Source organism: Ochotona curzoniae, unplaced genomic scaffold, assembly GCF_017591425.1.
Source record: "Ochotona curzoniae isolate NIBS_2020 unplaced genomic scaffold, NIBS_Ocur_1.0 contig_1274, whole genome shotgun sequence".
In the NCBI taxonomy this organism is placed as follows: Eukaryota; Metazoa; Chordata; class Mammalia; order Lagomorpha; family Ochotonidae; genus Ochotona; species Ochotona curzoniae.
The window spans coordinates 6,226,149-6,247,060 of NW_024465023.1; the positions used below are offsets into that span (position 1 = coordinate 6,226,149).

At 45.5% G+C, this 20,912-nt stretch overlaps 1 protein-coding gene across 2 annotated transcripts in view; it reads left to right on the forward strand.

Moving 5' to 3' along the window:
* Positions 1–20,912, forward strand: part of SMC1A (structural maintenance of chromosomes 1A) — a 48,172-nt gene that overhangs the window by 18,831 nt on the left and 8,429 nt on the right. For both annotated transcript variants that reach the window (XM_040998321.1, XM_040998312.1), the window contains exons 16-19: positions 773–914; positions 3,846–3,991; positions 4,083–4,236; positions 5,020–5,130. In XM_040998321.1, the coding sequence (XP_040854255.1) occupies positions 773–914; positions 3,846–3,991; positions 4,083–4,236; positions 5,020–5,130 (553 nt within the window). The remainder of the gene's footprint in view (positions 1–772; positions 915–3,845; positions 3,992–4,082; positions 4,237–5,019; positions 5,131–20,912) is intronic.

The window sequence follows — 20,912 nt, forward strand, 5'->3', positions numbered from 1 at the left end:
ACCTTGGCCCCTTTAAGAGGTTCTGCAGTCTTGAGATGCAGCAAGCTTTTGGGCAAAGATGAGTTGAATACAGGAAATAGACCTGGTGGAGAACTATAATTTACTGAGTACTTCATGTGCTTCATGTGTAGCACCCAAGGTGGTAAGAAGTTTATACAAATTGACTTGTGTTTAAAAAAAAGTCTTCCGATAACTCAGCAATGAGTACTCTAATATTTCTGCGGCTTGGAGAAGATGAGTAACTTGCCTGAGATCACAGTACTGATCCGTGGCAGTGTCGGGAGACCAATCTCGACTCATTCTCGTACAGCGCACTGATGAGGTATGAAGAAAACCTAGATTTGGGTGTTACACAGATGCAGGTTCTGATCTCACACAGGCCACTTACTAGGACCTTGGGCAAGGCCTTTTTACCTTTTGGCCTGACTTCCTTCATTTGTAAACTTAGCAGTCATGCCTACTTGCGGGGCTCTTGATGAAAGGATGTTATATGTGCGTAGAAGCTGAATACAGAGCACTTATAGCTGGTGAGTCCAGGTGGACCATTTCATGCCTCCTAAGAACTTGTAAGGGCGCCCCACTCAGTGATGTTTAAAGGGGTTTAGCCCAACCTCCCCGGCCTGTGTCGTGTCCACAAGGCTGAGGAACTTCGCCCTCTGACCTCAGGGAAGGGTTTTAGGTCGTGGGTATACGCGAGCCAGGTGGTGGCTGGAAATCAGGAGTCTCTCTGGTGTCCTGAGCTCTGGGCCTGATTTCCCTTTCTCACCCACAGATTGGAGTTTGAGAATCAGAAGACTCGCCTGGGCATCCAGCTGGATTTTGAAAAGAACCAACTAAAGGAGGACCAGGATAAAGTACACATGTGGGAACAGACAGTGAAAAAGGATGAAAATGAAATTGAGAAACTGAAGAAGGTAAGGAAGGAGAAAGTTGAAATGCATACAACCAGGAGGGAAGAAATTCAAAGAAATATGATGAACAAAAGGATAGCGTTCATCATTTATAATTTTTCCAAGAAAAATACCAAGATCTAAATAGGTGGGTCAGCAGCATATGCAGTTCTGGAAGAGTTGCAAATAGCCCACAAGTATGTAAATAATTTAGCCTTAGTGGAAATTAAAGAAATGCAAATTGAAGCAACAATCACATGTGATTTGCTTACTGTCACATCACCCAAGATTTAAAAACAGAAAAAAGGCAATTCTCACCAGCAACTTCAGCACGGGAGACTTCAGGACATGTAGCAGCCTTCTCCCCCAGTGTTACCTGAGGAGATAATCCAGAATGCTGGCAAAGCTTAGTGTGAACAGTTTGATGTTTATTACAAGCATTATTTATAGTTCCAAATTGGAAAATATCCAGTGCCCTTGGCAAGTAGGAGTTTTGAAAAGCTCATTACATTCATATTAGTATCTGTGTAGTTTAGTGATCTTCAGTGTTCAGTAATACACAGACCCCTCTTTAAAAGGAAAACCATTTCTTAAACTCTGCAGTGTTGGCTTAAATCCTTGATGGTACTTAAATACATACAAACATATATACTTAGCACATTTAACCACAAACCGGGATAAACTTAGAAATTAAATACAAGCAAATGGGGTGGGTGTTTGGCATAACTGTTGAACACACCGCTTGGGAGGCCTATATCCCATTTCAGAGTGCTTGGGTTCTTTCTAATCCTGGCTCTGCTCCCGATCTACAATTCCTGCTAATGTACACCTTAGAGGCAGCAGGTGATGGCTTAGCGGCCAGGCCTCTGTCACCCACACAGGAAACCGAGGAGCCCAGCTCCTGCCCCTGGCCTTTCCAAAGGCGTGATCTGTCAGGAAAGGGTGACCTCTCTGTCTTCTTTCTACCTTTAAAATTAAATTATGTATGTGTATTTTAGACAGATAGATGCTAACAGGTGAGATTCAGATTAACTACGTAAATTCAGTGCAGCAGATGCGAACGTTTTTCTGCAATCCAGTCACTGCACAGCTAGGTTCCTTTGAATTTAGCTTTCCTGTGCCGGCTTGTAGTGTATGTGATGACTCAGTTTTCTTACTTTCTTTAGATTACTTTGAAATCTCTTCCCTAAAGCATTCAGTTAGTAGGTGACTTGCTCTTCCCTTGATTTGAACTGAACTGGTGGCTGTCATTTGATTGTTGTGTGTGCCTTTATTTGTTGCCTGTTTGTGTCTTTTCTTCATTAGCCCCTGATTACATAGTCAATCGTATGTATGAAAAATGGGTTTTAAAACTGTAGATTGAATCAGCTACAGATGGAAAGTAGTTAGGACTATGGTGTCCGTATCTTCACTGAAGTACATACAGACTGTTTTCCTATTCCCTAAATTGGATAGCATTTGCATTTTATTGGATATTGTTAAGTTATCTAGGGATGATTTAAAGTGGGTGAGGAGCATCCTACCCACAAGCCACAGAAGGCTCATGGAGTAATTTGGTCTGGCCCTGCTGAGGCAACTACTGTGGGACTTAATTCACTAAATCGATCCAGTTTTAAGTTGATAATTTTGTATGACCTGGAATAAAATCCACATGGCCCTTGGAAGAAAAAAGGTTCCCCACTGCTGGTGAAGTATACCAGAGGTGAGAAAGACTAACATCACAGCTTATGGTACCTGCAAAGTTCTGAACTGATCTCCCACGAGTACCTCCGGACGACCATCGTCCTCTTCGGTAGTTGTTTTTTGGTTTTGTTTATTTGTTTAATGTCTTTATTTGCAAAGCCAGGAGAAAGAGAAAGAGAGCTTTCACCTGTTGGTTCACTTCCTACATTCCTGGGTTATAGCCAGGAAGCAGGAACCAAGTCCAGGTCTCCAGGGTGGATCAATTGAGCCGTCTGGCTGCCCCCTGGATCTGCAGCAGCACGAAGCTGGTAGCAGGAGTCGGAGGCAGATGCTGAACTCAGGGCTCTGATAGAAGATGCAGGCATCTCAAAGTGCTTGGCCAAACTGTCCAGCCTGGTTTTACTGGTCTCCTCGATGGAAGTAGCAACTGGGCAGTGAAATCCTGCGTTAGTTTCTGGCATAGTAGAGTCACAAGAACAGTGCAGAGAATTTCCCTGCTCATCACCAAGATGCATCGAGGTGTTACCACATTTGCTTTTGCACTGCTTCACATGCTATTTTTTAGGAGCCACTTGAGATTAAATTGCAGATATATCTCCTTTCTGTGATTTTTTTAAGATCACAAGGAAAATGCAGATTCTCCTTTAAAAAAAATCTGAATATTACAAGTAAGGCTACAGTCCTTTTCTGACTGACCATTCTCCACCCAACGCCTTTTAGTTTTCCCAGAGGCAATCTCAGGTCAGCATGTATTCTTCTAGAACTTCTGTAAGTTTGCTTAAGCACTTGCACACTCATATATGTGTTCTCAAAGAAAACATACAGTGTTGTTTGGGTTTTTATAAAAGACAAATGTTACACTGCACATGGCAGGAAGTTTTGGTGTAGAAAATGTTGAAATGTAACATTAAGTCAGAATATGGAGATTTAATTGCAATCTAGTCTCAACTATGTAAAGCTCTCTATAAATAATGCTGGGAGGAAATAAATTCTAGAATGCTAATTAGTTCTCTTTGGCTGGTGGGATTACAAGTGATTTCTTCCCCCACCCCACCCTCATACTTTCTCTACACTCCGAGCTTTTTTGCAGAAGGCAACCTTATGGCTGGGAGGTGGGGAAGAGGGCTACTAAGTAAATTAGGAAGAGATTAAAGAGTGATGGGGCACGCAGCGGCACCCACAGATTGCCTGGCAGGGTGGGGGCAGGAGAAGCAGCTTGCAGGGAAGATGAGGGAAGCCCTCACCTTGGCCTGTTGCTCCTCGTGGCCCCAGGAGGAACAGAGACACATGAAGATCATAGATGAGACCATGGCCCAGCTACAGGACCTGAAGAATCAGCACCTGGCCAAGAAGTCTGAAGTGAATGACAAAAATCACGAGATGGAGGAGATTCGTAAGAAACTCGGGGGCGCCAACAAGTGAGTGCATTCAGGCCTGGGCTGGGAGGAAGGAGGTAGAGCAGACGGCCTGCCAGATAGGGGTCTCACCCGGCTCCCACGGCCCTTTTAGGGAAATGACTCATTTGCAAAAGGAGGTGACAGCCATTGAGACCAAGCTGGAGCAGAAGCGCAGCGACCGCCACAACTTGCTGCAGGCCTGCAAGATGCAGGACATCAAGCTGCCGCTGTCCAAGGGCACCATGGACGATATCAGCCAGGAAGAGGTGCGTACTGCGGCTGGCACTGGGCGCGAGCAGCACTGGTCTGGGATGCTAGGTGATGTTGACGGGGAGTGGAAGGTGGGCAGAGGGTGGTGAGGACGAGCAAGGCATGCAGGAGAGGTGAGGCAAGGTGAGCTGAGAGAGCAGCCTTGGTGTGAGAGGGAAGTCCACTTGGAGTAGAGCCCCAGTGGGAGGGGACAGAGGGAAGGATGACTGTGTCATTAACCTGAGGGACTGGAGCCGCGGAAGCTCCGCAGGTGGCAGGCTGACATGGAGACGAGTGAGAGCTGAGGGACAGGAGCCAAGAGCAGACCGAGTTGGGAAATGGGCACCTGGGGAATGAGAGCTTTGCTGCAGGAAGGGAGGTGGGCCAGGAGTGGGTTGGGCAAGGGACGCCAGCAGCACGGAGGTGAAGGAGTTCCCACGCCAGCCAGCGGGGGAATCCAGGCGGCAGAGCCTGGGCGCAAGGGGCTGGGGAGTGTTGATCCAGAGGCTTTTGGCGTGCAGCCTGTTTTTGAATAGCAGAAATCTTCTGGGCATCCAAGTGGCCTGTAGTATAATTACATCTTTTCCTAGCCACAGCCCTGCCAGCCAGGGCCACACGTTACAGGGGAAGACACTCGGGGGTCTGGGAGTATGCGCTGTTAGTCGGTGGCGGTAAAGCCTGATTTTGAAGTTGGCTCTTCTTGCCCACAGCGTCTGGGTCACGGTGCTTTTCTGGCCTTCCTGTGGAGGGGGGCTGTCATGGCCAGTTTCCCTCATTTGACTCTCCGCTTGCCATTGCAGGGCAGCTCCCAGGGGGAGGATTCAGTGAGTGGCTCGCAGAGAACCTCCAGCATTTACGCACGAGAGGCCCTCATCGAGATCGACTATGGAGACCTGTGTGAGGACCTAAAGGTGAGGATCAGCCACGGGGGTGTGGCGGGGGGTGCCTCCTCGCTGTGCAGGGAGAGCCTCAGACTGTCCCGGAGCCCTGTGCACACCAGTGAGGGAGACCCGAGGTGAGAGTCCGGGTCTCTCGGTCATGTGAATACAAGGTCATACACATCTCCCGCCCACCACTTGCAGTTGCTCCTGTCCCTGCCAGGGGTCTCTCTGCCCCTTCCCTGAGTGTGTGTGTCTATCCAGATAATCCACCCAGAAACAGTCTCCTGGGCAACCAACAGCTTGCCTGTGCCCCCGGTCTGCTTTCCTCTGCGGCCTTCTCTCATCCTTTCCCCTCCCTGCCTGCGGCCGCCCCCTCTAGGCCAGGCCCCAGAGCTACCGGAAAGTGCACCCTTCCTCTCCAAATCTGCGCCTGCTCAGTGCCATCTCCTAGTGTGCTCAGCAAGACATCTGAGCATCTCCCTGATGCTCCTTTCTCTCTCACATCACATAGTCAATTAATGACCAAGCCCTATTGGTTGTCCCTCTGCTGTCTTTTGAATTCTGCTTTTTTTTCTTCTGTTTCTATAAAATTTGTAGCGGAGGTCATGTTCATCTCCCATAGATTCCTGCAGGAGCCTCCTAAACGGTTTCTAATGCTTTCCAACCCCTACTTTGTCATATGCATAGAAATGAGGAGACTCATAGAGTGGACCCAAAGCTCATCATCAACAGCATCTGGGCACCCAAGTGGCATGTGGTACAATAATCAGTCTTGTTTTTTTCAAGGTTTATTTATTTAGTTTTTGAAAGGTAGAGTCGGGCCTGGCGCGGTGGCGCAAGTGGTTAAGTCCTCGCCTTGCACGCCCGGGATCCCATAGGGGCGCCGGTTCTAATCCCGGCAGCCCCGCTTCCCTTCCAGCTCCCTGCCTGTGGCCTGGGAAAGCAGTCGAGGATGGCCCAAAGCTTTGGGACCCTGCACCCGTGTGGGAGGCCCAGAAGAGGCTCCTGGCTTCGGATCGGCATAGTATCGGCCCGTTGCGCTCACTTGGGGAGTGAATCATCGGACGGAGGATCTTCCTCTCTGTCTCTCCTCTCTGTATATCCGCCTTTCCAATGAAAAAATAATAAAAATAAATCTTTAAAAAAAAAAAAAAAAAAAAAAAAAAAAAAAAGAAAGGTAGAGTCACAGAGGCAGAGATCTTCCATCCTGTGTTTCACTACCCAAAGGGCCACAACTGCTGAAGCTAGACTGGCCCATCTGAAGCCAGGAGCTTCATCTGAATCTTCCATGTGGATGGGCACAGGATCCCATGCATTTGGCTCATCTTTTGCTGCTCTCTCAGACCACTGTCGGGGAGCTAGATTGGAGTGGAGTAGCTGGGACTCAAACAGGAGCCCATATGGGATGCTGGCATTGCAGGCAGCAGCTTAAACCCGCTGCACCACAACACTGGCCCCTAAATAATTTAATTGCTCTGAAGTATAATATACTGTTTGGTGAATGTTTAGATTTTCTTGAAGGGTATATAATTTTTAAAATTTATGTGTTTAAATCAGGATTCAAGTGAGGTCCATATGTTAAAATTGGTCCTTACTAGTCTGTGACAGTTTTCTGTCTCTTTTTATATTTTGCTTCCTATTTATTTATGGAAGAAATTGAGTCCTTGGTCCTGTACAATTGTCTACATTTTGGTTTTGGCTGATTATATCCCCATTACGTGGCTTAAAATATTTTTCCATTCCCCGATGGACAAATCACCAGTTTTTGATTGGAGTAAAGGTTTTTTTTTTTTTTTTAATAAAAATATAAGTAGTGCTGTGTGCATGTGAGCCTCCATTTGTATTGCATTAGTAGATATGTCGTTTCTCTCTGTGTGTAATGTTAGTATAGGTCCATATTCAGCATTACCTATGAAACATTCTTGCCAAAAACTCAGTCATGGATCTGATCAACCTACCAAAGGCACCGGTGACCGCTGTCCCTCCGTGTGCACAGGGGTCCGGATGGGGTTAGTTCCAGGACTCCTTTGGATATCGAAATCTGAGAATGCTCATGACATGCTATAAGGGGGAAATGGTGTCACATTTGCATATAACCTACATATTTTCTCCCATATACTTCAATAGCAGTGTAAATGCTATATAAATAATTGTTGGATGGTCTTTTTAAAAATCTGCTTATGTTCATTATAGATGCAATGTTTTCCCCAAATATTTCTACTGTTTTTACACTTCAATCCACTGATAGGAATCCCATGGATACGGAGAGCTAACATTTATAATAGGGGCATGTAGAAAGAAAAGCAGAGTTGTAGTTAGCCAAATCCAGGTGGTGTGTAACTCCAAAGGACCAAAGATCTGATTCCTTTCATAAATAAAAGAAAGAAAATAATAAAGAAAAAGGGGGGCTGATAAAGACTGAAACAGACCCATGAACCAAATGAAACTTGTGGCCCTTGAATGTCTTGTCCAGAAAAGAGAGAGAAGGAACTTACTCACTAAATGAGATATAAGAGATACAACCAGTTAGTAAGTGTGCACCTTATTTGGAGTGCTTTTGAAAACCTGTAATATGAAAGGAGGAGAGCCTGGTGCGGTGGCTCAATAGCTAAAGACCTTGCATTGCAAGTACCATGATCCCCACATGGGTACCAGTTTGTGTCCTGGGTGCTCCGCTTCCCTTCCAGCTCCCTGCTTGTTGACTGGGAAAGCAGTCGAGGACGGCCCAAAGCCTTGGTACCCTGCACCCACGTGGGAGACCTAGGGGGGCTCCTGGCTTCAGATTGGCTCAGCTCTGGCCATTGTTGGTCACTTGGGGAATGAAGCAGAAGACAGAAGTTCTTTCTCTCTGTCTCTTTTTCTCTCTGTAAATCTGACTTTCCAATAAAAATCAATCTTAAAAACATGCTATAAGGGGGCAGTTTGAACATTTACCAGATATTTAACTGATGTTGGGTAGTTACTGGTCAGTACTTTTAATTGTGACAATGTCTTTTAGAATCCTGGTCTTTTACAGCAGAGCTTCTGAATGGAAAGGTGGATATTTTGCTATTCAGTGGAGCATCTGACGGTGTCTGCGTACATTCTTGTTGCACTTACATGTCACACCTAGAAATGGGGTGAGGTCTCCGTCAGCAAGTTGTAGGGAGACAACAGGGATAGGGTTGACTATTCCATAATGCACAGGGCAGTCTCGGATGCCACTGTTCATACTGTCCTGAGCCAGAGTGTCAGGCTGAGATTCAGAAACGAAATGTATACTGAAGTATTTGTGGCCGAGATAATGTTTGGGGTTCACTTTAAAATAATTGTTTTGGAGTTAGGGGTTATAAATGGCAGCATAGTAGACATAAGTTGATAATTGTTGAAGCTGGGTCATGGGTTTCGTTGCAGTAGTCTGAGTTTTTGTGCATGTTTGATTTACATAATACAAGTGAAGCACCGTGATTATGAGGAATTCTCTATTAGCCTTTCATGAATTGGTTTTAGAACTGTTGGCAATCATCGCCTAGATCTGTTAAGGGTTGCAAAGTGGTAATTTTTAACATTTTTTTTTCATTCTTCCTCCATGTGTTAGACTTCTAAAAAGAACTTTCTCACAGTCAACTATTTGAATATGGTAGCTCCGCCTTATTCATGGTTTTGCCTTCTGCACGTCTAGGCACCCATGATCAACAGTGCTCTGAAAATGTTAAATAGAAAATTCCATAAATAAACAGTGCCCAAGATTTAAGTCATGGATCGTTCTATGTAGTGTGATGCCATTCCTTGCCCCTCCCCACTAGATCCATCCAGAAATGGGAACCATCCCTTTACCCAACATGCCCCGGCTGCCGGTCGCTGAGTAGCTGTCTCAGCTGCTGCAGTATCGCACCGCTTCGGTTTCAGCCATTCTTTAGTAGTAGCCTAGTTCTGCTGCAGTGCCTTCATCATCCACCTTGCATTATCTCATCACAGGGACATTGTTATCCCGCATCTTCACAAGCGTAACTTTCTCAATGTGCTCCAGTAGTTCTGCTTTGTTATTGGATACATTTTACCCGCTATTTTACCCCTTATGTGTGTATATAGGAAAAAGCCCAAAATATGTAGGGTTTGGTTCCCTTTGAGGTTTCAAGGAACCACTGGGGTCTTGGAATATTTGCCCCGGGCATAAGGGGAGACCACTGTAGAGTTAGTATAGGAAATGTAGGATAAATAATTTATCCTTTTTTTTTGGTTTTGCAGTAATGAACTGATGATTTCCCTTGTTACCTTTAAAGGTGACTGATAAGGTTTTAAATTTATATTGTCGATTTAGTTTAGATATAATTCATGTTTCAGGCTGTTGGAGACTCCTGGTGCTCATATTATCCTATTGTTGGGCAGTGGGAGCCACTTTAGATTTATATATACATTTTTCCATAATAAAAATAAAAGTAAAGGTATAGCAGTAAGATGCTCTCTTACGTGGTTTCAGTAATTGTCAGTTCAGAGCCGAACTTCTTTCCTGTGTGTCCCTATACACTCCATCCTCCCTCCTTACTCTCAGGTTTTATTAAAATTCTGGACATCATATTTCATTTGTAAACATCACAGAGTATAGCTCTAAAGGAAATAAGATTTATTTTATTGGAAAGCAGATTTTTTTAATTGCATTTTTAAAAAGATTTATTTATTTTTATTGGAAAGGCAGATATACAGAGGAGAGACAGAGAGGAAGATCTCCGTCCAATGGTTCACTTCCCAAGTGGCTGCAAGGCTGGAGCTGAGCCAATCCAAAGCCAGGAGCCAGGAACTTCCTCCAGGTCTCTCATGTGGGTGCACAGGTTCCCAAAGCTTTGGGCCGTCCTCTACTGCTTTCCCAGGCCACAGGCAGGGAGCTAGATGGGAAGCGGGGCTACCGGGATTAGAACCAGTGCCCATATGGGATCCTGGCATGTCCAAGGCGAGGACCTTAACCACTAGGCTATCACATTGGGCCCGGAAAGCAGATTTTACAGAGAGAAGGAGAGATATAGAGGAAGATGTTCTGTCCACGGTTCACTACTCAAGTGGCCACAACAACCGGAGCTGAGCCAATCCAATGCAGGAGCCAAGAGCTTCTTCTGAGTCTCCCATGTGGGTGCAGGGTCCCAAGGCTTGGGGCCGTCCTCAACTGCTCTCCCAGGCCACAGGCAGGGAGCTGGATGGTAAGTAGAGCAGCTGGGGTACAAACTGGCAATCATATGGGATGCCGATGCATGCAATGCAAGGACTTTAGCCTCTAGGCTACCACACAGGGCCCAAGAACTAAGACTTAAAATTATTAGAACCAATTTGATGATTTCTGAAATAATTTCTTAATATAATGTTTAGTGTTGTGTGTCCCTGATTGTGTCTGTGTCTGTCTCTTCTCTGTCTCATGCACATATATACTCTGTTAAGAGTTTGCTTGCTTGAATTTTGAGTTGAAATGATATATGGTTGATTAATAAAATGATTAGTTGATGTTTCTCAAGTCTAATTTAATCAATAGAATCTTGTTTTATCTGTTTTTTCTTTACAGTATTTTTTGGTTGATAAAGATACTCTTTTTCCCAGTTTTCCACATCCTATGCTTTGCTGATTGTATCCTATGATAATTGCAAAACTGTCTCCCCTGGACATTTGGTGCATCAGTTAAGACACCACTTGAAACCAATATATTAGCGTGCCTGGACTTGAATCTGGGCTCCACTTCCATGTCCAACTTCCTGCTAATTTGTACCCTGGGAGGTAGCAGGTGATGGCTCAAGTAGTCGCATCAATGTCATCCATATAGGAGATCTGTATTAACTTTCTGGATTCTTCCTTTAGCCTCATCCAGACCTGGCTATTATGGATGTTTGGGGGGTGAACCAGCCAACAGGAGATCTTTTTGTGTGTTTGCCTTTTTCAAACAAATTAAAATGTTTAAGAAGTCCTCTTGAAACAAGACATATATTGATATTTGCTATCATTCCTATAAACAAGTGGTTAGGTATAGATCAGTGCAGATCCATAGAGATAAAATCCCTTTTTTTTTTTTAAGTATTGCTTTATTTACTTGAAAGGCAGAATTATAGACAGAGAAGACAGAGATCTTGCATTGCTGGCTTCATCCCTGAGTGACTGAAACAGGCAGGGTTGGACTGATCTGAAGCTGGGAGCTAGGAACTTTTTCTGCATTTCCTGTGCAGGTGCAGGAGCTTAAGGATTTGGACCATCTTTTGCTGTTTTCTCAGGTGCATTAGCAGGAAATAGATCAAAAGTAGAGCAGCTGGGAGTCTAACGACTCAAACCTGGTATCCGTGTGGGATACTGGTACTACAAGTGGCACCTTAACTTGCCACAGTGCCAGCCTCAATTTAAAATTTTCTGGTAGCCATGTATTAAAAATTTTTTAGGTGAAATTGGTATTTTTCATTTGCCATGTTTGCTTTGCTATTGCCTATACTTTTTTAAAGAGGAAGTACTATATTTATTTGAAAGGCAAAGAGAAAAAAGCAATCCTCCATCTGTGGGTTCACTCCCCGGTGCCTACAAGAGCTAGGACTGTGCCAGGCTGAGACTGGGAGGCTGGAATTTAGTCCAAGCTTTAAGTACCAGGACTCCAGCAGCATAAAGAGAGTATCATTTCATCACTTCAGTGCAAACAATATAAAATTGATCAATGCATGGCCATCTTTTATTATGCTAAGTCTTCCAATCTAGTATCCAAATCCAGAACATCTCAGTTTAAATGCTAAGCTTCCCTCAGAAGGATTTAGTTGAAAAAGGAGACCCACATACCTAAGTTGCCCCAAATATGCTTAAAAGCTTTCTAGTAACTGAATTAAGGATCCTGTTTTCAATTTAAATGAATTTCAAGTCCAGCAAAAATTGGGACTTTAGTTTCTCAGTTGCACTGGCCCCGTTTTCACATGCTCAGTAGCCGCTCGTGGTGTAGCAATGTCACACCGCACACATTCAGAGGCTTGATTAGATGCTAGTCTAGGGGTTGACATGTTTGTTGTGGTCATTCCCTGCTTCCATTAGGAAATACACAATGCTTGGTAGCGGAGCTTTGTGTGGTTCACAGCTGTGATGATCATTACTTTGCTCCATTAATTCATTGATTGCAAAAACAGTGATTTTGTTCTTGTTAGATTTACCGCTCGCCAAATGTTAGATTTACCGCTCGCCAAATGTTAGATTTGCCGACCACCAGGGAAAGAATAACTCAGCCAAATATATGAAAAGAATTTAGATGACCTTTATTCCAGAACCACAGTCATGGGCATCCCTTCCCCATTGCAGCAAAAAGGACAGCCATGAAGGAATGAGCTGCAGAGGAAGGAGAGTGTGGAAGAGACGGGGAAGGGGCCCTTTTAAACTCCCCTAGACATGGAAGCCAAGGCAGGGGTCACCTCGGCCCTTATTGGTGGGGAGATATGGGTCTCTGCCTCTCATTGGTGCAGCAGTGAGTGGTCTCACTGCCTGAGGGGCCCGCCAGAATTCCCCCATCCTTTCCGGGTTTGGTTGGAGGCAAATTCCACCCTTCTCTGGCCACCGGGGTAGCCATCATTCCAGCCTCTTGGTAATAGGAAAGAGGGCAATGAAGTCCATCTGGCTACTTCCTGCTGAAGGGGGTCGTTGTTCCTAAGTGAGGTCCAGAAGAGGCTCCATGGGCACCAGAGTGCAGGGGTTGAGCAGCATCTGGTTGAAGGCGGTCCATGGGGCTTTATAAATCTTCTGAATGATTAGAAAACAGGGGTCAATAGTTAAAATAAGAGACCTATATTTACTAGTGGAGTGAATATTGGAATAAGCCATGACATGAGTGTGGATCCCCCAATATCAAGACTGAATTTACTGCTTGAATTGTGTTTTGTTAGTGTGAGGTAGAGTATTCTAGGGTCGGAGGCAGGCAAGGCATTTTGGCATTTAAACGTTAGTGTGGTAGGCCCTGTCTGTTGCACCTTCCACTGAGTTGAGGTAGAGGTTTGGGAAGGTTTTAGACAGAAGAGATGTTACCAGGAGGTGTGGCCAAGAAGTTTGGCTGCAATGGGCGTGGTAAGGATCACTGTGTGAGGTCCGGCTGAAGTGAGTCTGCGTGAAGAGTCTTGAGTAGAACCGAGTCTCTGGGTTGGAGAGGAGAGGAAAGGCATCCGGGCCCATTGATGAGTTCGGGTCAGGACACAGGAGACACCAGTCTGCGTGTTGTTGGAGAAGCTCTAAGTTGGTGAGTGGGTACCCTTGGCTTAAGTGCTCCTTGTAAGGAGACAATGGAGCAAGTTGGGCATGAAGCATGGATCTGTTTGAGAAGTCCATGTATATTAGGGCACGAGAATAATGGGGTAAGAAACTGGAATAAGGAGTCAGGCCCCACATGCAGAGAATCGTGGGTGTCAGCGAGGAGGGGCAGGGCATCATGAGAAGATAGTGCGATCTTATCGCCCGTGAAGATCCAGCCCTCTGATGATCCTGGCTACTGGAAGTGAGCAGGTCCTGTCATTCCTGTTGAGAGTAGGTAGGCTTCAGGGAGGTAGAAAGAACATTATGGCGGCACTTGCTGTTTGGTTTGCCTGACACCTCGCAGTTTGGTCAGCCTTGTTGTTGCCTTGTGCCACTGGGTCCATGGAAGACCAGTGTCCCCGGCAGTGACACAGGTACCACCTGTGTTGGGAGACGAAGAACTTGGAGACATCTGTTCATCAAAGAGGCATTAGCAATAGGATTACCCTTGGTAGTGAGGAATCCTCTCTCCTACAAGATGGCTGAGTGTGAGTGAGCAATGAGAAAAGCAGTGTAGATATTGACTCGTTTTCCCTGAACTAATGTTAATGCCCGAATCAGTGCATACAGTTCAACCGTTTGGGGAGGAGTTCCTCGGGTAAGTCCAAGGTAACTATCGCATAGGACGCACGGCGATCTCCATCAAGGCTGAACACTAAACTGCCATCCACGAAGAGTGTAAGATCAGGTGATGGGAGAGGTTTATCCTGTAGGCTGTCCCTAGGAGACAAATAAAAATCAATAATTTGAGGACAGGAGTGTGTGGTGAGTGGCTCTCTAGGAGCTGGGAGAAAGGAGGCCGGATCGAGTGGTGGTGATTGGGCCAGAGTGCTGTCCAGGTTTTTGATGAAAAGTAGCAGCAACTGTCAGGGCTCCGCACTGAGCTGCCGTCCACAGTCCACAAAGAGTGAGGTCAGGTGACTGTGGAGGCCAGAAGGAGTCGAGGACATTTCTCCCATTTGATTCTTCAAGCCGAGTTTGGGCACGGTGTTCTCTTGGTGGTGGTTTCAGTTTGGTGGGGGAAGAATAGGAGGTTCCTAGCCCTGCAAAAGAAACTGGTTAATGGTTTGGCTGGACATTGGGTGGTGACACAAGAATGAAGGGAGGGGTTACTTATCAAAAGTCCCTTTGGAAGGATGGCTGGAGTTCCTCCTGAAGCTCACCGGAATATGCAGCTTCTGGTGCCTCTGTGCTGGAGGATGGATCATTGTGGCAAGTGTTGACCTTCCGAGCAGACTCTGCACTCCCACCATTTTCGGACGGAGTGTCCATTTGGCTTTGTCAGGGAACTAGGGTCACTTGTACTCAGCCCCAATATCCCAGCCTTTTGTTGTATGATATTAGTGGGGAGACTTGGGCTGGAAAATGTGTGAAAGATTGGTTAAGACTGTCTAGTAAGGCCTTAAGAAATAAACAAGATATAAAAAGAAGCAACAAAATAACATGTATGGTTGTGGGAAAGAGAAACGTTTCTGACTGTATTCTAGTGCAGATAAACTAGTCTGCTCTTGGTCCTATGCTCTTTTTCTCTCCCTGCTCATGGGGACTCTGGCTGCCAGCAAGAGCTAGGGTGATTGTTTTGGTCTTTCTGAGCTGAGCAGGAGCAAAGTAAGGGCCTATGGTAAGGCCAGGACTCCAGTTGACAGTGGCCTTCAAGGCTACAGTGCCAGGTAGCAAAAACTGATTCTGATGTCTTATATACAAGTTTAAGTTTAAGTCTATATGCCCCCAGGAAAATTCTGAAGTTGGTTAGGTGCGTGTGAGACCCAGGACCATCTATCTCTTCCTGTGGGGTGCTGGAAGAGACGACATAAAGGAAGTGTGAAACTCCATGGGGAGACAGCCCGTTGACTCCCACTACCTGGCTGGACAGAGAGGAGAGCTGGCCCTGAAAGGGAGGCTGATACAGAACAGATGGAGTCTCTGGATGGAATATACAGCTTTACCTGTGATGCTGTTGACCGTAGGCCATCCCTCTGTGGCGATGAACACTTCAGGAGTTGGGCAGAATGAAGGGCTTTGGCCCTCCATGGTCCTGACCCAGGGATCCTTTGACCCCCAGGACAGTTGCATTTCTAGTGACCTGGCTCTTGGCAGAGCTGACAAGATGCTTTGAAAGCCACTTCTGTGATTGGCAGCTGGTTGCCCAGTCTTCTAGCTTCCTACATTGCATGCAGGTGCGACTTGAGGGTGGACTGGCCCTGCTGGGTCTCCTGGAGAACAGGTTACTGTATAAAGCCACATTAACGAACCTCCTTATGCCTAGCTCACTACTCTTCCTCTGGACCCCAGTTAAAGCGGGCCACAGAGGTAGCCTTGGGATGTCAGCCAAGGGGATGTTCAATTCTATCCCTAAATTCTTTAATGTACTGAGCTAGAAATTTGTAGTCGTGGGCACATACAGTTTTAAGGTGATGTCCATGAGTAGATAAACAGGCTAGTAAGTTAGCCACACCGTTAAGGTCTGCAGATCAAACTGTGCAGTCTGAGTCTTCAGTGCCAGAGAGAGAGAGAGAGAGAGAGAGAGAGAGAGAGAGAGAGAGAGAGAGGGTGGAGACACCAGATTAATTACATAACATTTTCAAGTGAAAACTATCAAATAAAAGCTCTAGAAAACATCTTAAGTCGGCTATAAATTTGAAACAAGAAAACGTTTCTTACAAGAATCTAAAAGTTAATTGACAAGATAAAAAACATTTTGTGATCAATAAACAGATAATAACACATGATGACAATTTCAAACTTTTACAAAAGACGGATGTTGAGACACACACTTTGTGTGGCACCACACTGGGCAGTGTAGTCTTTGCTTGAAATTAGTAACTGAAAAGTTATGTGAACCCAGTCCGATTGGAAATCTCGAGAAAAATTGCTTATTGTTGTGAACTCAAGTTACATGGTTTTTTTTTTCTTTTCAGTCTTTTTGCTCTTTTTTTTTTTTCTTTAAAGAGATGTTAATTAATTTACCTCTTACCCCACGGGGGAGGAGGGTTTGACAAAAGAAAAAAAAAATGTTAAAACAGCAGAGCAGTTCAGGGGTAAGGCAGGCGCCGGAGTGGGAGGAGGGATGGGCCAGTCCCCTGGTTCCGACTCCGGTGCGGTGGCGGGAGAAGTGGGAAGCAGGATAAAGGAAGAGGTTTAGGGGAGGGGATAACAGCTTCCGGCTGCACCTGTGGATCTGAGGTGGGCGGGGACGATGGCGCTGCAGGCGGAAGTCCTAAAGGTTAGAAGAATTGGGGGAATAGAACAAAAGAGCAGACAGGTGTGACCGCAGCTTCCAGAAATTACTGTATTTCAGGCCTACTGCCGTGGTGACGACAAGAATCGTCCAAATCTATGAAATTAAAGTTCCCTTCACTGGCCACTTTGAGCTGTTTGGACCCGAATGTTCCTATCTTGCTCCGAAAAAACGCCCCGTGCCCAGACTAGATTTAGGGAGGCGTGCCCCCCCCCCAAACCTGCGCTAGGCTGGAAGCTCCTTGAGTGCCGAGGAGCGGCTCTCACACCGGGCGTCCCAAAGTCTGAGAAGGCTCCAAAAAACCGGAGTGACCAGTGCGAAGCTGGGACTCCTCGCCACTCGCAGCAGGTCCGAAAACGGAGGCCTGGCACGCCTGGCATGCGCGTGACTCGGCAGACCTGAATGAAGCAATTGGGGGCTTTAATCGGAACCAGAGGGGGCCTGTCTTGGAGGGGAACTCACCCCTGCGGCGGCGGGCAGCAGTCACAGTGGTTGAGGTTCCGAGGGAGGGAAGCTGCAACTCTGCGGTGGTGGGCAGCTTAAGGACCTCTCCTCCTTCCCACCAGGGAAAGAATAGCTCAGCCGAATACATGAAAAGAATTAAATGGCCTTTATTCCAGAACTGCGGTCACGGCCTCCCTTCCCCATGCAGCAGTCAGACGTGAAGGAGTGAGCTGCAAAGGAAGAAGAACGCGGAAAAGACGGGGAAGGGGCCCTTTTAAACTCTCCTTGACACGGAAGCCAAGGCAGGGGTCACCTCGGCCCTTATTGGTGGCGGGGGATATGGGTCTTTGCTCCTCATTGGTGCAGCGGTGGTCTCACTGCCTGAGGGGCCCGCCAGAATTCCACCATCCTTTCCGGGTTTGGTTGGAGGCAAACTCCACCCTTCTCCGGCCACCTTGGTAGTAATGAGTTCTGTCATTTCTTTGTTAGCTGGAATACTGTAGAGCGGGAGTTCTCATCATTTCTTCAGTTACCCTGAGATACGGTTTGTATGGCAAGGGCGTGGCATATATTTGTTTCTCCTTTTTATTCATCTGTTTGTAAAATACTAAGTTGTTTTCCTTGGCAATCTAAGGATTTGGCCACTGGGTTCTCTTCATATGGAGTGTTTTAGTCTGTCATGATTATTATCCTTTTCAGTGCTGCCTTATCGCGTCTTTGCCTTCGGAGTCATTTTGTTGCATCCCTTGTAGTCTTCAGCATCTTCCTTGCTTCCTGATGTGCCTGAGGTCATCTTGTGCGTTTCCCACCCCGGGCCCAGAATCAGCCATGTCTCGGAGAAGCTCTCACTTCTTTCAGCAGAAAATGCTCTAATTCAGCAACTGCCATCTGGACAGTGAAATGATCCTGACTTTGGGTGGTTGGTCAGTGCTTTTAGAACTTTTCAGTAGATTGGGCTACTAAACACATTTTTCATTTTGAAGGAAAAATTGTGTCACAAGTTCCTATTGATACTTTCCCTTGAAATTGGAATTTTCAGAGCTTCACATAGACTTTGTGTTGGAGTCTCTGAGTTATTCTAGCTGAAAATCTTGGTTCCTAGCAACACTAGTATAATAACATATTTACTTTATCCTACTCTGTGCATAATAGTTTGAAAATCACAATAAGTTATTTTAATTAAGTGCAGCATTTTTAAAATAGCTTTAATATTTCCTTGATGTTCTTTTATCATAGGCTAAATGCTCATTCGGCATGAGCCCTTATTCCTGTGTTTTAAATTAAGTTGAAAGAACTCTTTGAATGTTTAACCAATTTCTTTGTTTTCAAATTTTGCGGATTGTTCATTGTAGCCTTTTGACTTAGTTCCCAACTTTACTAATAAAATGGCTTAAACTACAGCATAGTTGAAAGAACAGTGAAGCTATGCGCCTTTCATGTTAGTTTTGTCAATGAGTATTTTACCACCTTGACTCTCTCATCTCTTCTGTTTCACCCCGATACATGCATGTTTTGGGGTTGTTTTTGCTAAGTCTTTTATACATTTTTTTTTTAAGATTTATTTTTATTATGTTTTTATTGGAAAGGCAGATATACAGAGAGGAGAGACAGAGAGGAAGATCTTCCGTCCGATGATTCACTCCCCAAGTGAGCCCAACAGGCCGATGCTATGCCGATCCGAAGCCAGGAGCCTCTTCCGGGTTTCCCACGCGGGTGCAGGTTCCCAAAGCCTTGGGCCGTCCTCGACTGCTTTCCCCAGCCACAGATGGGGAGCTGGAAGGGAAGTGGGGCTGCCGGGATAGAACCAGCGCCCATATGGGATCCCGGGCGTGCAAGGCGAGGACCTTAACCACTGCGCCACCGCACCGGGGCCAGTCTTTTATACATTTTAAAAAAATTTATTCAGAAGGCAGAGCCAAACTGAGACAGATAGGGAGAGCTCCTCCATTTGCTGTTTCACTCCTAAAATGTCTGCAACAGCTGGGGCTGGCCAGGGTGAAACCAGGAGCCTGAAATTTCAGGTAGGTCCTCCACGAGGGTGCCAGCGACCTAAGTTCTTGAGCCATCACCTGCTGACTTTCATGGTCTGCACTAGAAGGAAGCTAGTTTGGAAACAAGAGCAGAGATACAAACCCAGGGACTCCATTTTGGGATGTGGGTCTCCTAAGTAACATCACCAGCCACCTTCCTACCTGGGAACCTTTTGAACAAAGCAGAAACATTTGATGCTTCAATCCTGGATTGTTCTGCCTGCTATGAACAGGAGATTCTCATACATGACCGCAATTTCACATTATACCTAAAAGAATAGTACTTAGTACCTAATTCATACTTGGGTTTTCCTAGAAGTTTCAAGAGTCTTTATAGAGCTCCTTCCCCTTCATTGGAACTAGGATGAAATCAAGTTTTACTAAATTGCTTTTGGTTTTTATTTTACTAAGTGTTAGAGATCTTTCATCTATTGTTTCTTTTTCCAATCAGCTGCAATAGCCCAGGAAAGCTCTAGGGTGAGGCCAGGAACCGGGGACTAGTGCAGGTCTGAGAATGGGTGGCAAAGACCAAGTCACCTGAGCTACCACACCCTGGTACCCCCGACTCCCAGAGTGTGGTATGAGCAAGAAACTGGAGTCAGGAGCAGCACTGAGACTCCAACCAAAAACTAAAAAGATCCAGGCACTCTGAAATGGAATGTTAGCCCACCAGGTGGTGTCTTATCTTCTAGACCAGACGCTTTCCCCTTGAGTTTGGTGAATATAAACGAGTTCATCTCTCTTGCACAGTATCTTCTGAAGAATCTGTGTGAGTTGTTTTAGAAAATTTACCACATTAGAGATTTCTTAGTTTCTTTGTAGAATGCATCATTTAACCTATTTTTCCAACCCTGCTGTCTCCTGTAAATTAGAAATTGGGTATAATCTGGGGCTCTGTGGGGGGGTTTTGGGCAGGAACTTTGCATGCATGGGGCTGTGCACTTGGTATGGGCATCTGTCGAGAATTGCATCACATCAGGAGTGCCCACTGTTGGTGAAACCTAGCACGTTTCCTTAGTTAGAATTAATTGCCAGATCTCTCAAAGCTAAATGTACACTTTTTTGTTTCATATGGATTAATAAATTATCATTGGGGAGATGTTTTTGGCATCTTGTGAACACCCAACAGTTTTTTTTTTTACCCCAAATTAATGCATTTTGAGTTAATTCTGGTTTTGAAGATTAGTTTTATTTATTTGTTGCAAAGGCAGAGGGAAGGAGAGACAGAAAGAGATACCCTCCATGTGCTGGTTCACTCCCCAAATGACCACGGCAGCCATTGCTGGGCCAGGTCTAAGTCAGGAGCTTGGAACTCCATCTGGGTTTTTCATGGGGGTAGCAGGGGCCCAAGCACATTGAAGCATCTCGAGCTGCTTTCCCAGGTGCATTAGCAGGAAGCTGGACCAGAAATGGAAGAGCTGAGACTTGACCCAGCACATTGACATCCTGTGGATGTCAGGATCCCAGGCTGTGCCATAGCTCTGACCTTGATTTTAATGTTGTTGCATGATTATGTAACATCTTCATGTATTTTGAAAACCAGAAGTGTGAAACAAGGTACTTGAAGAGAACACTTTCTGTCCCCTTTACTGCTTTCTCTATAGGTAATCCTTTAGTCTTTGGGTTATCCCCTTTTTATGGTTGTTTAAAATGCAAATATATTCATATTTCCTCTTAAATAAAGATAGCATACTGATTTGCACTTTTCATAGTTCACTGAAAATCCTGCCCTGGAAACCACTCCACAGTAGGGCCTAGAGATCTTCACAGAGAATTTCTGGAGTCACTCAAAACGTGTGTTTCCCTGCAACTCAGAATAAAGTATCTCCAGCACATTTAGACCC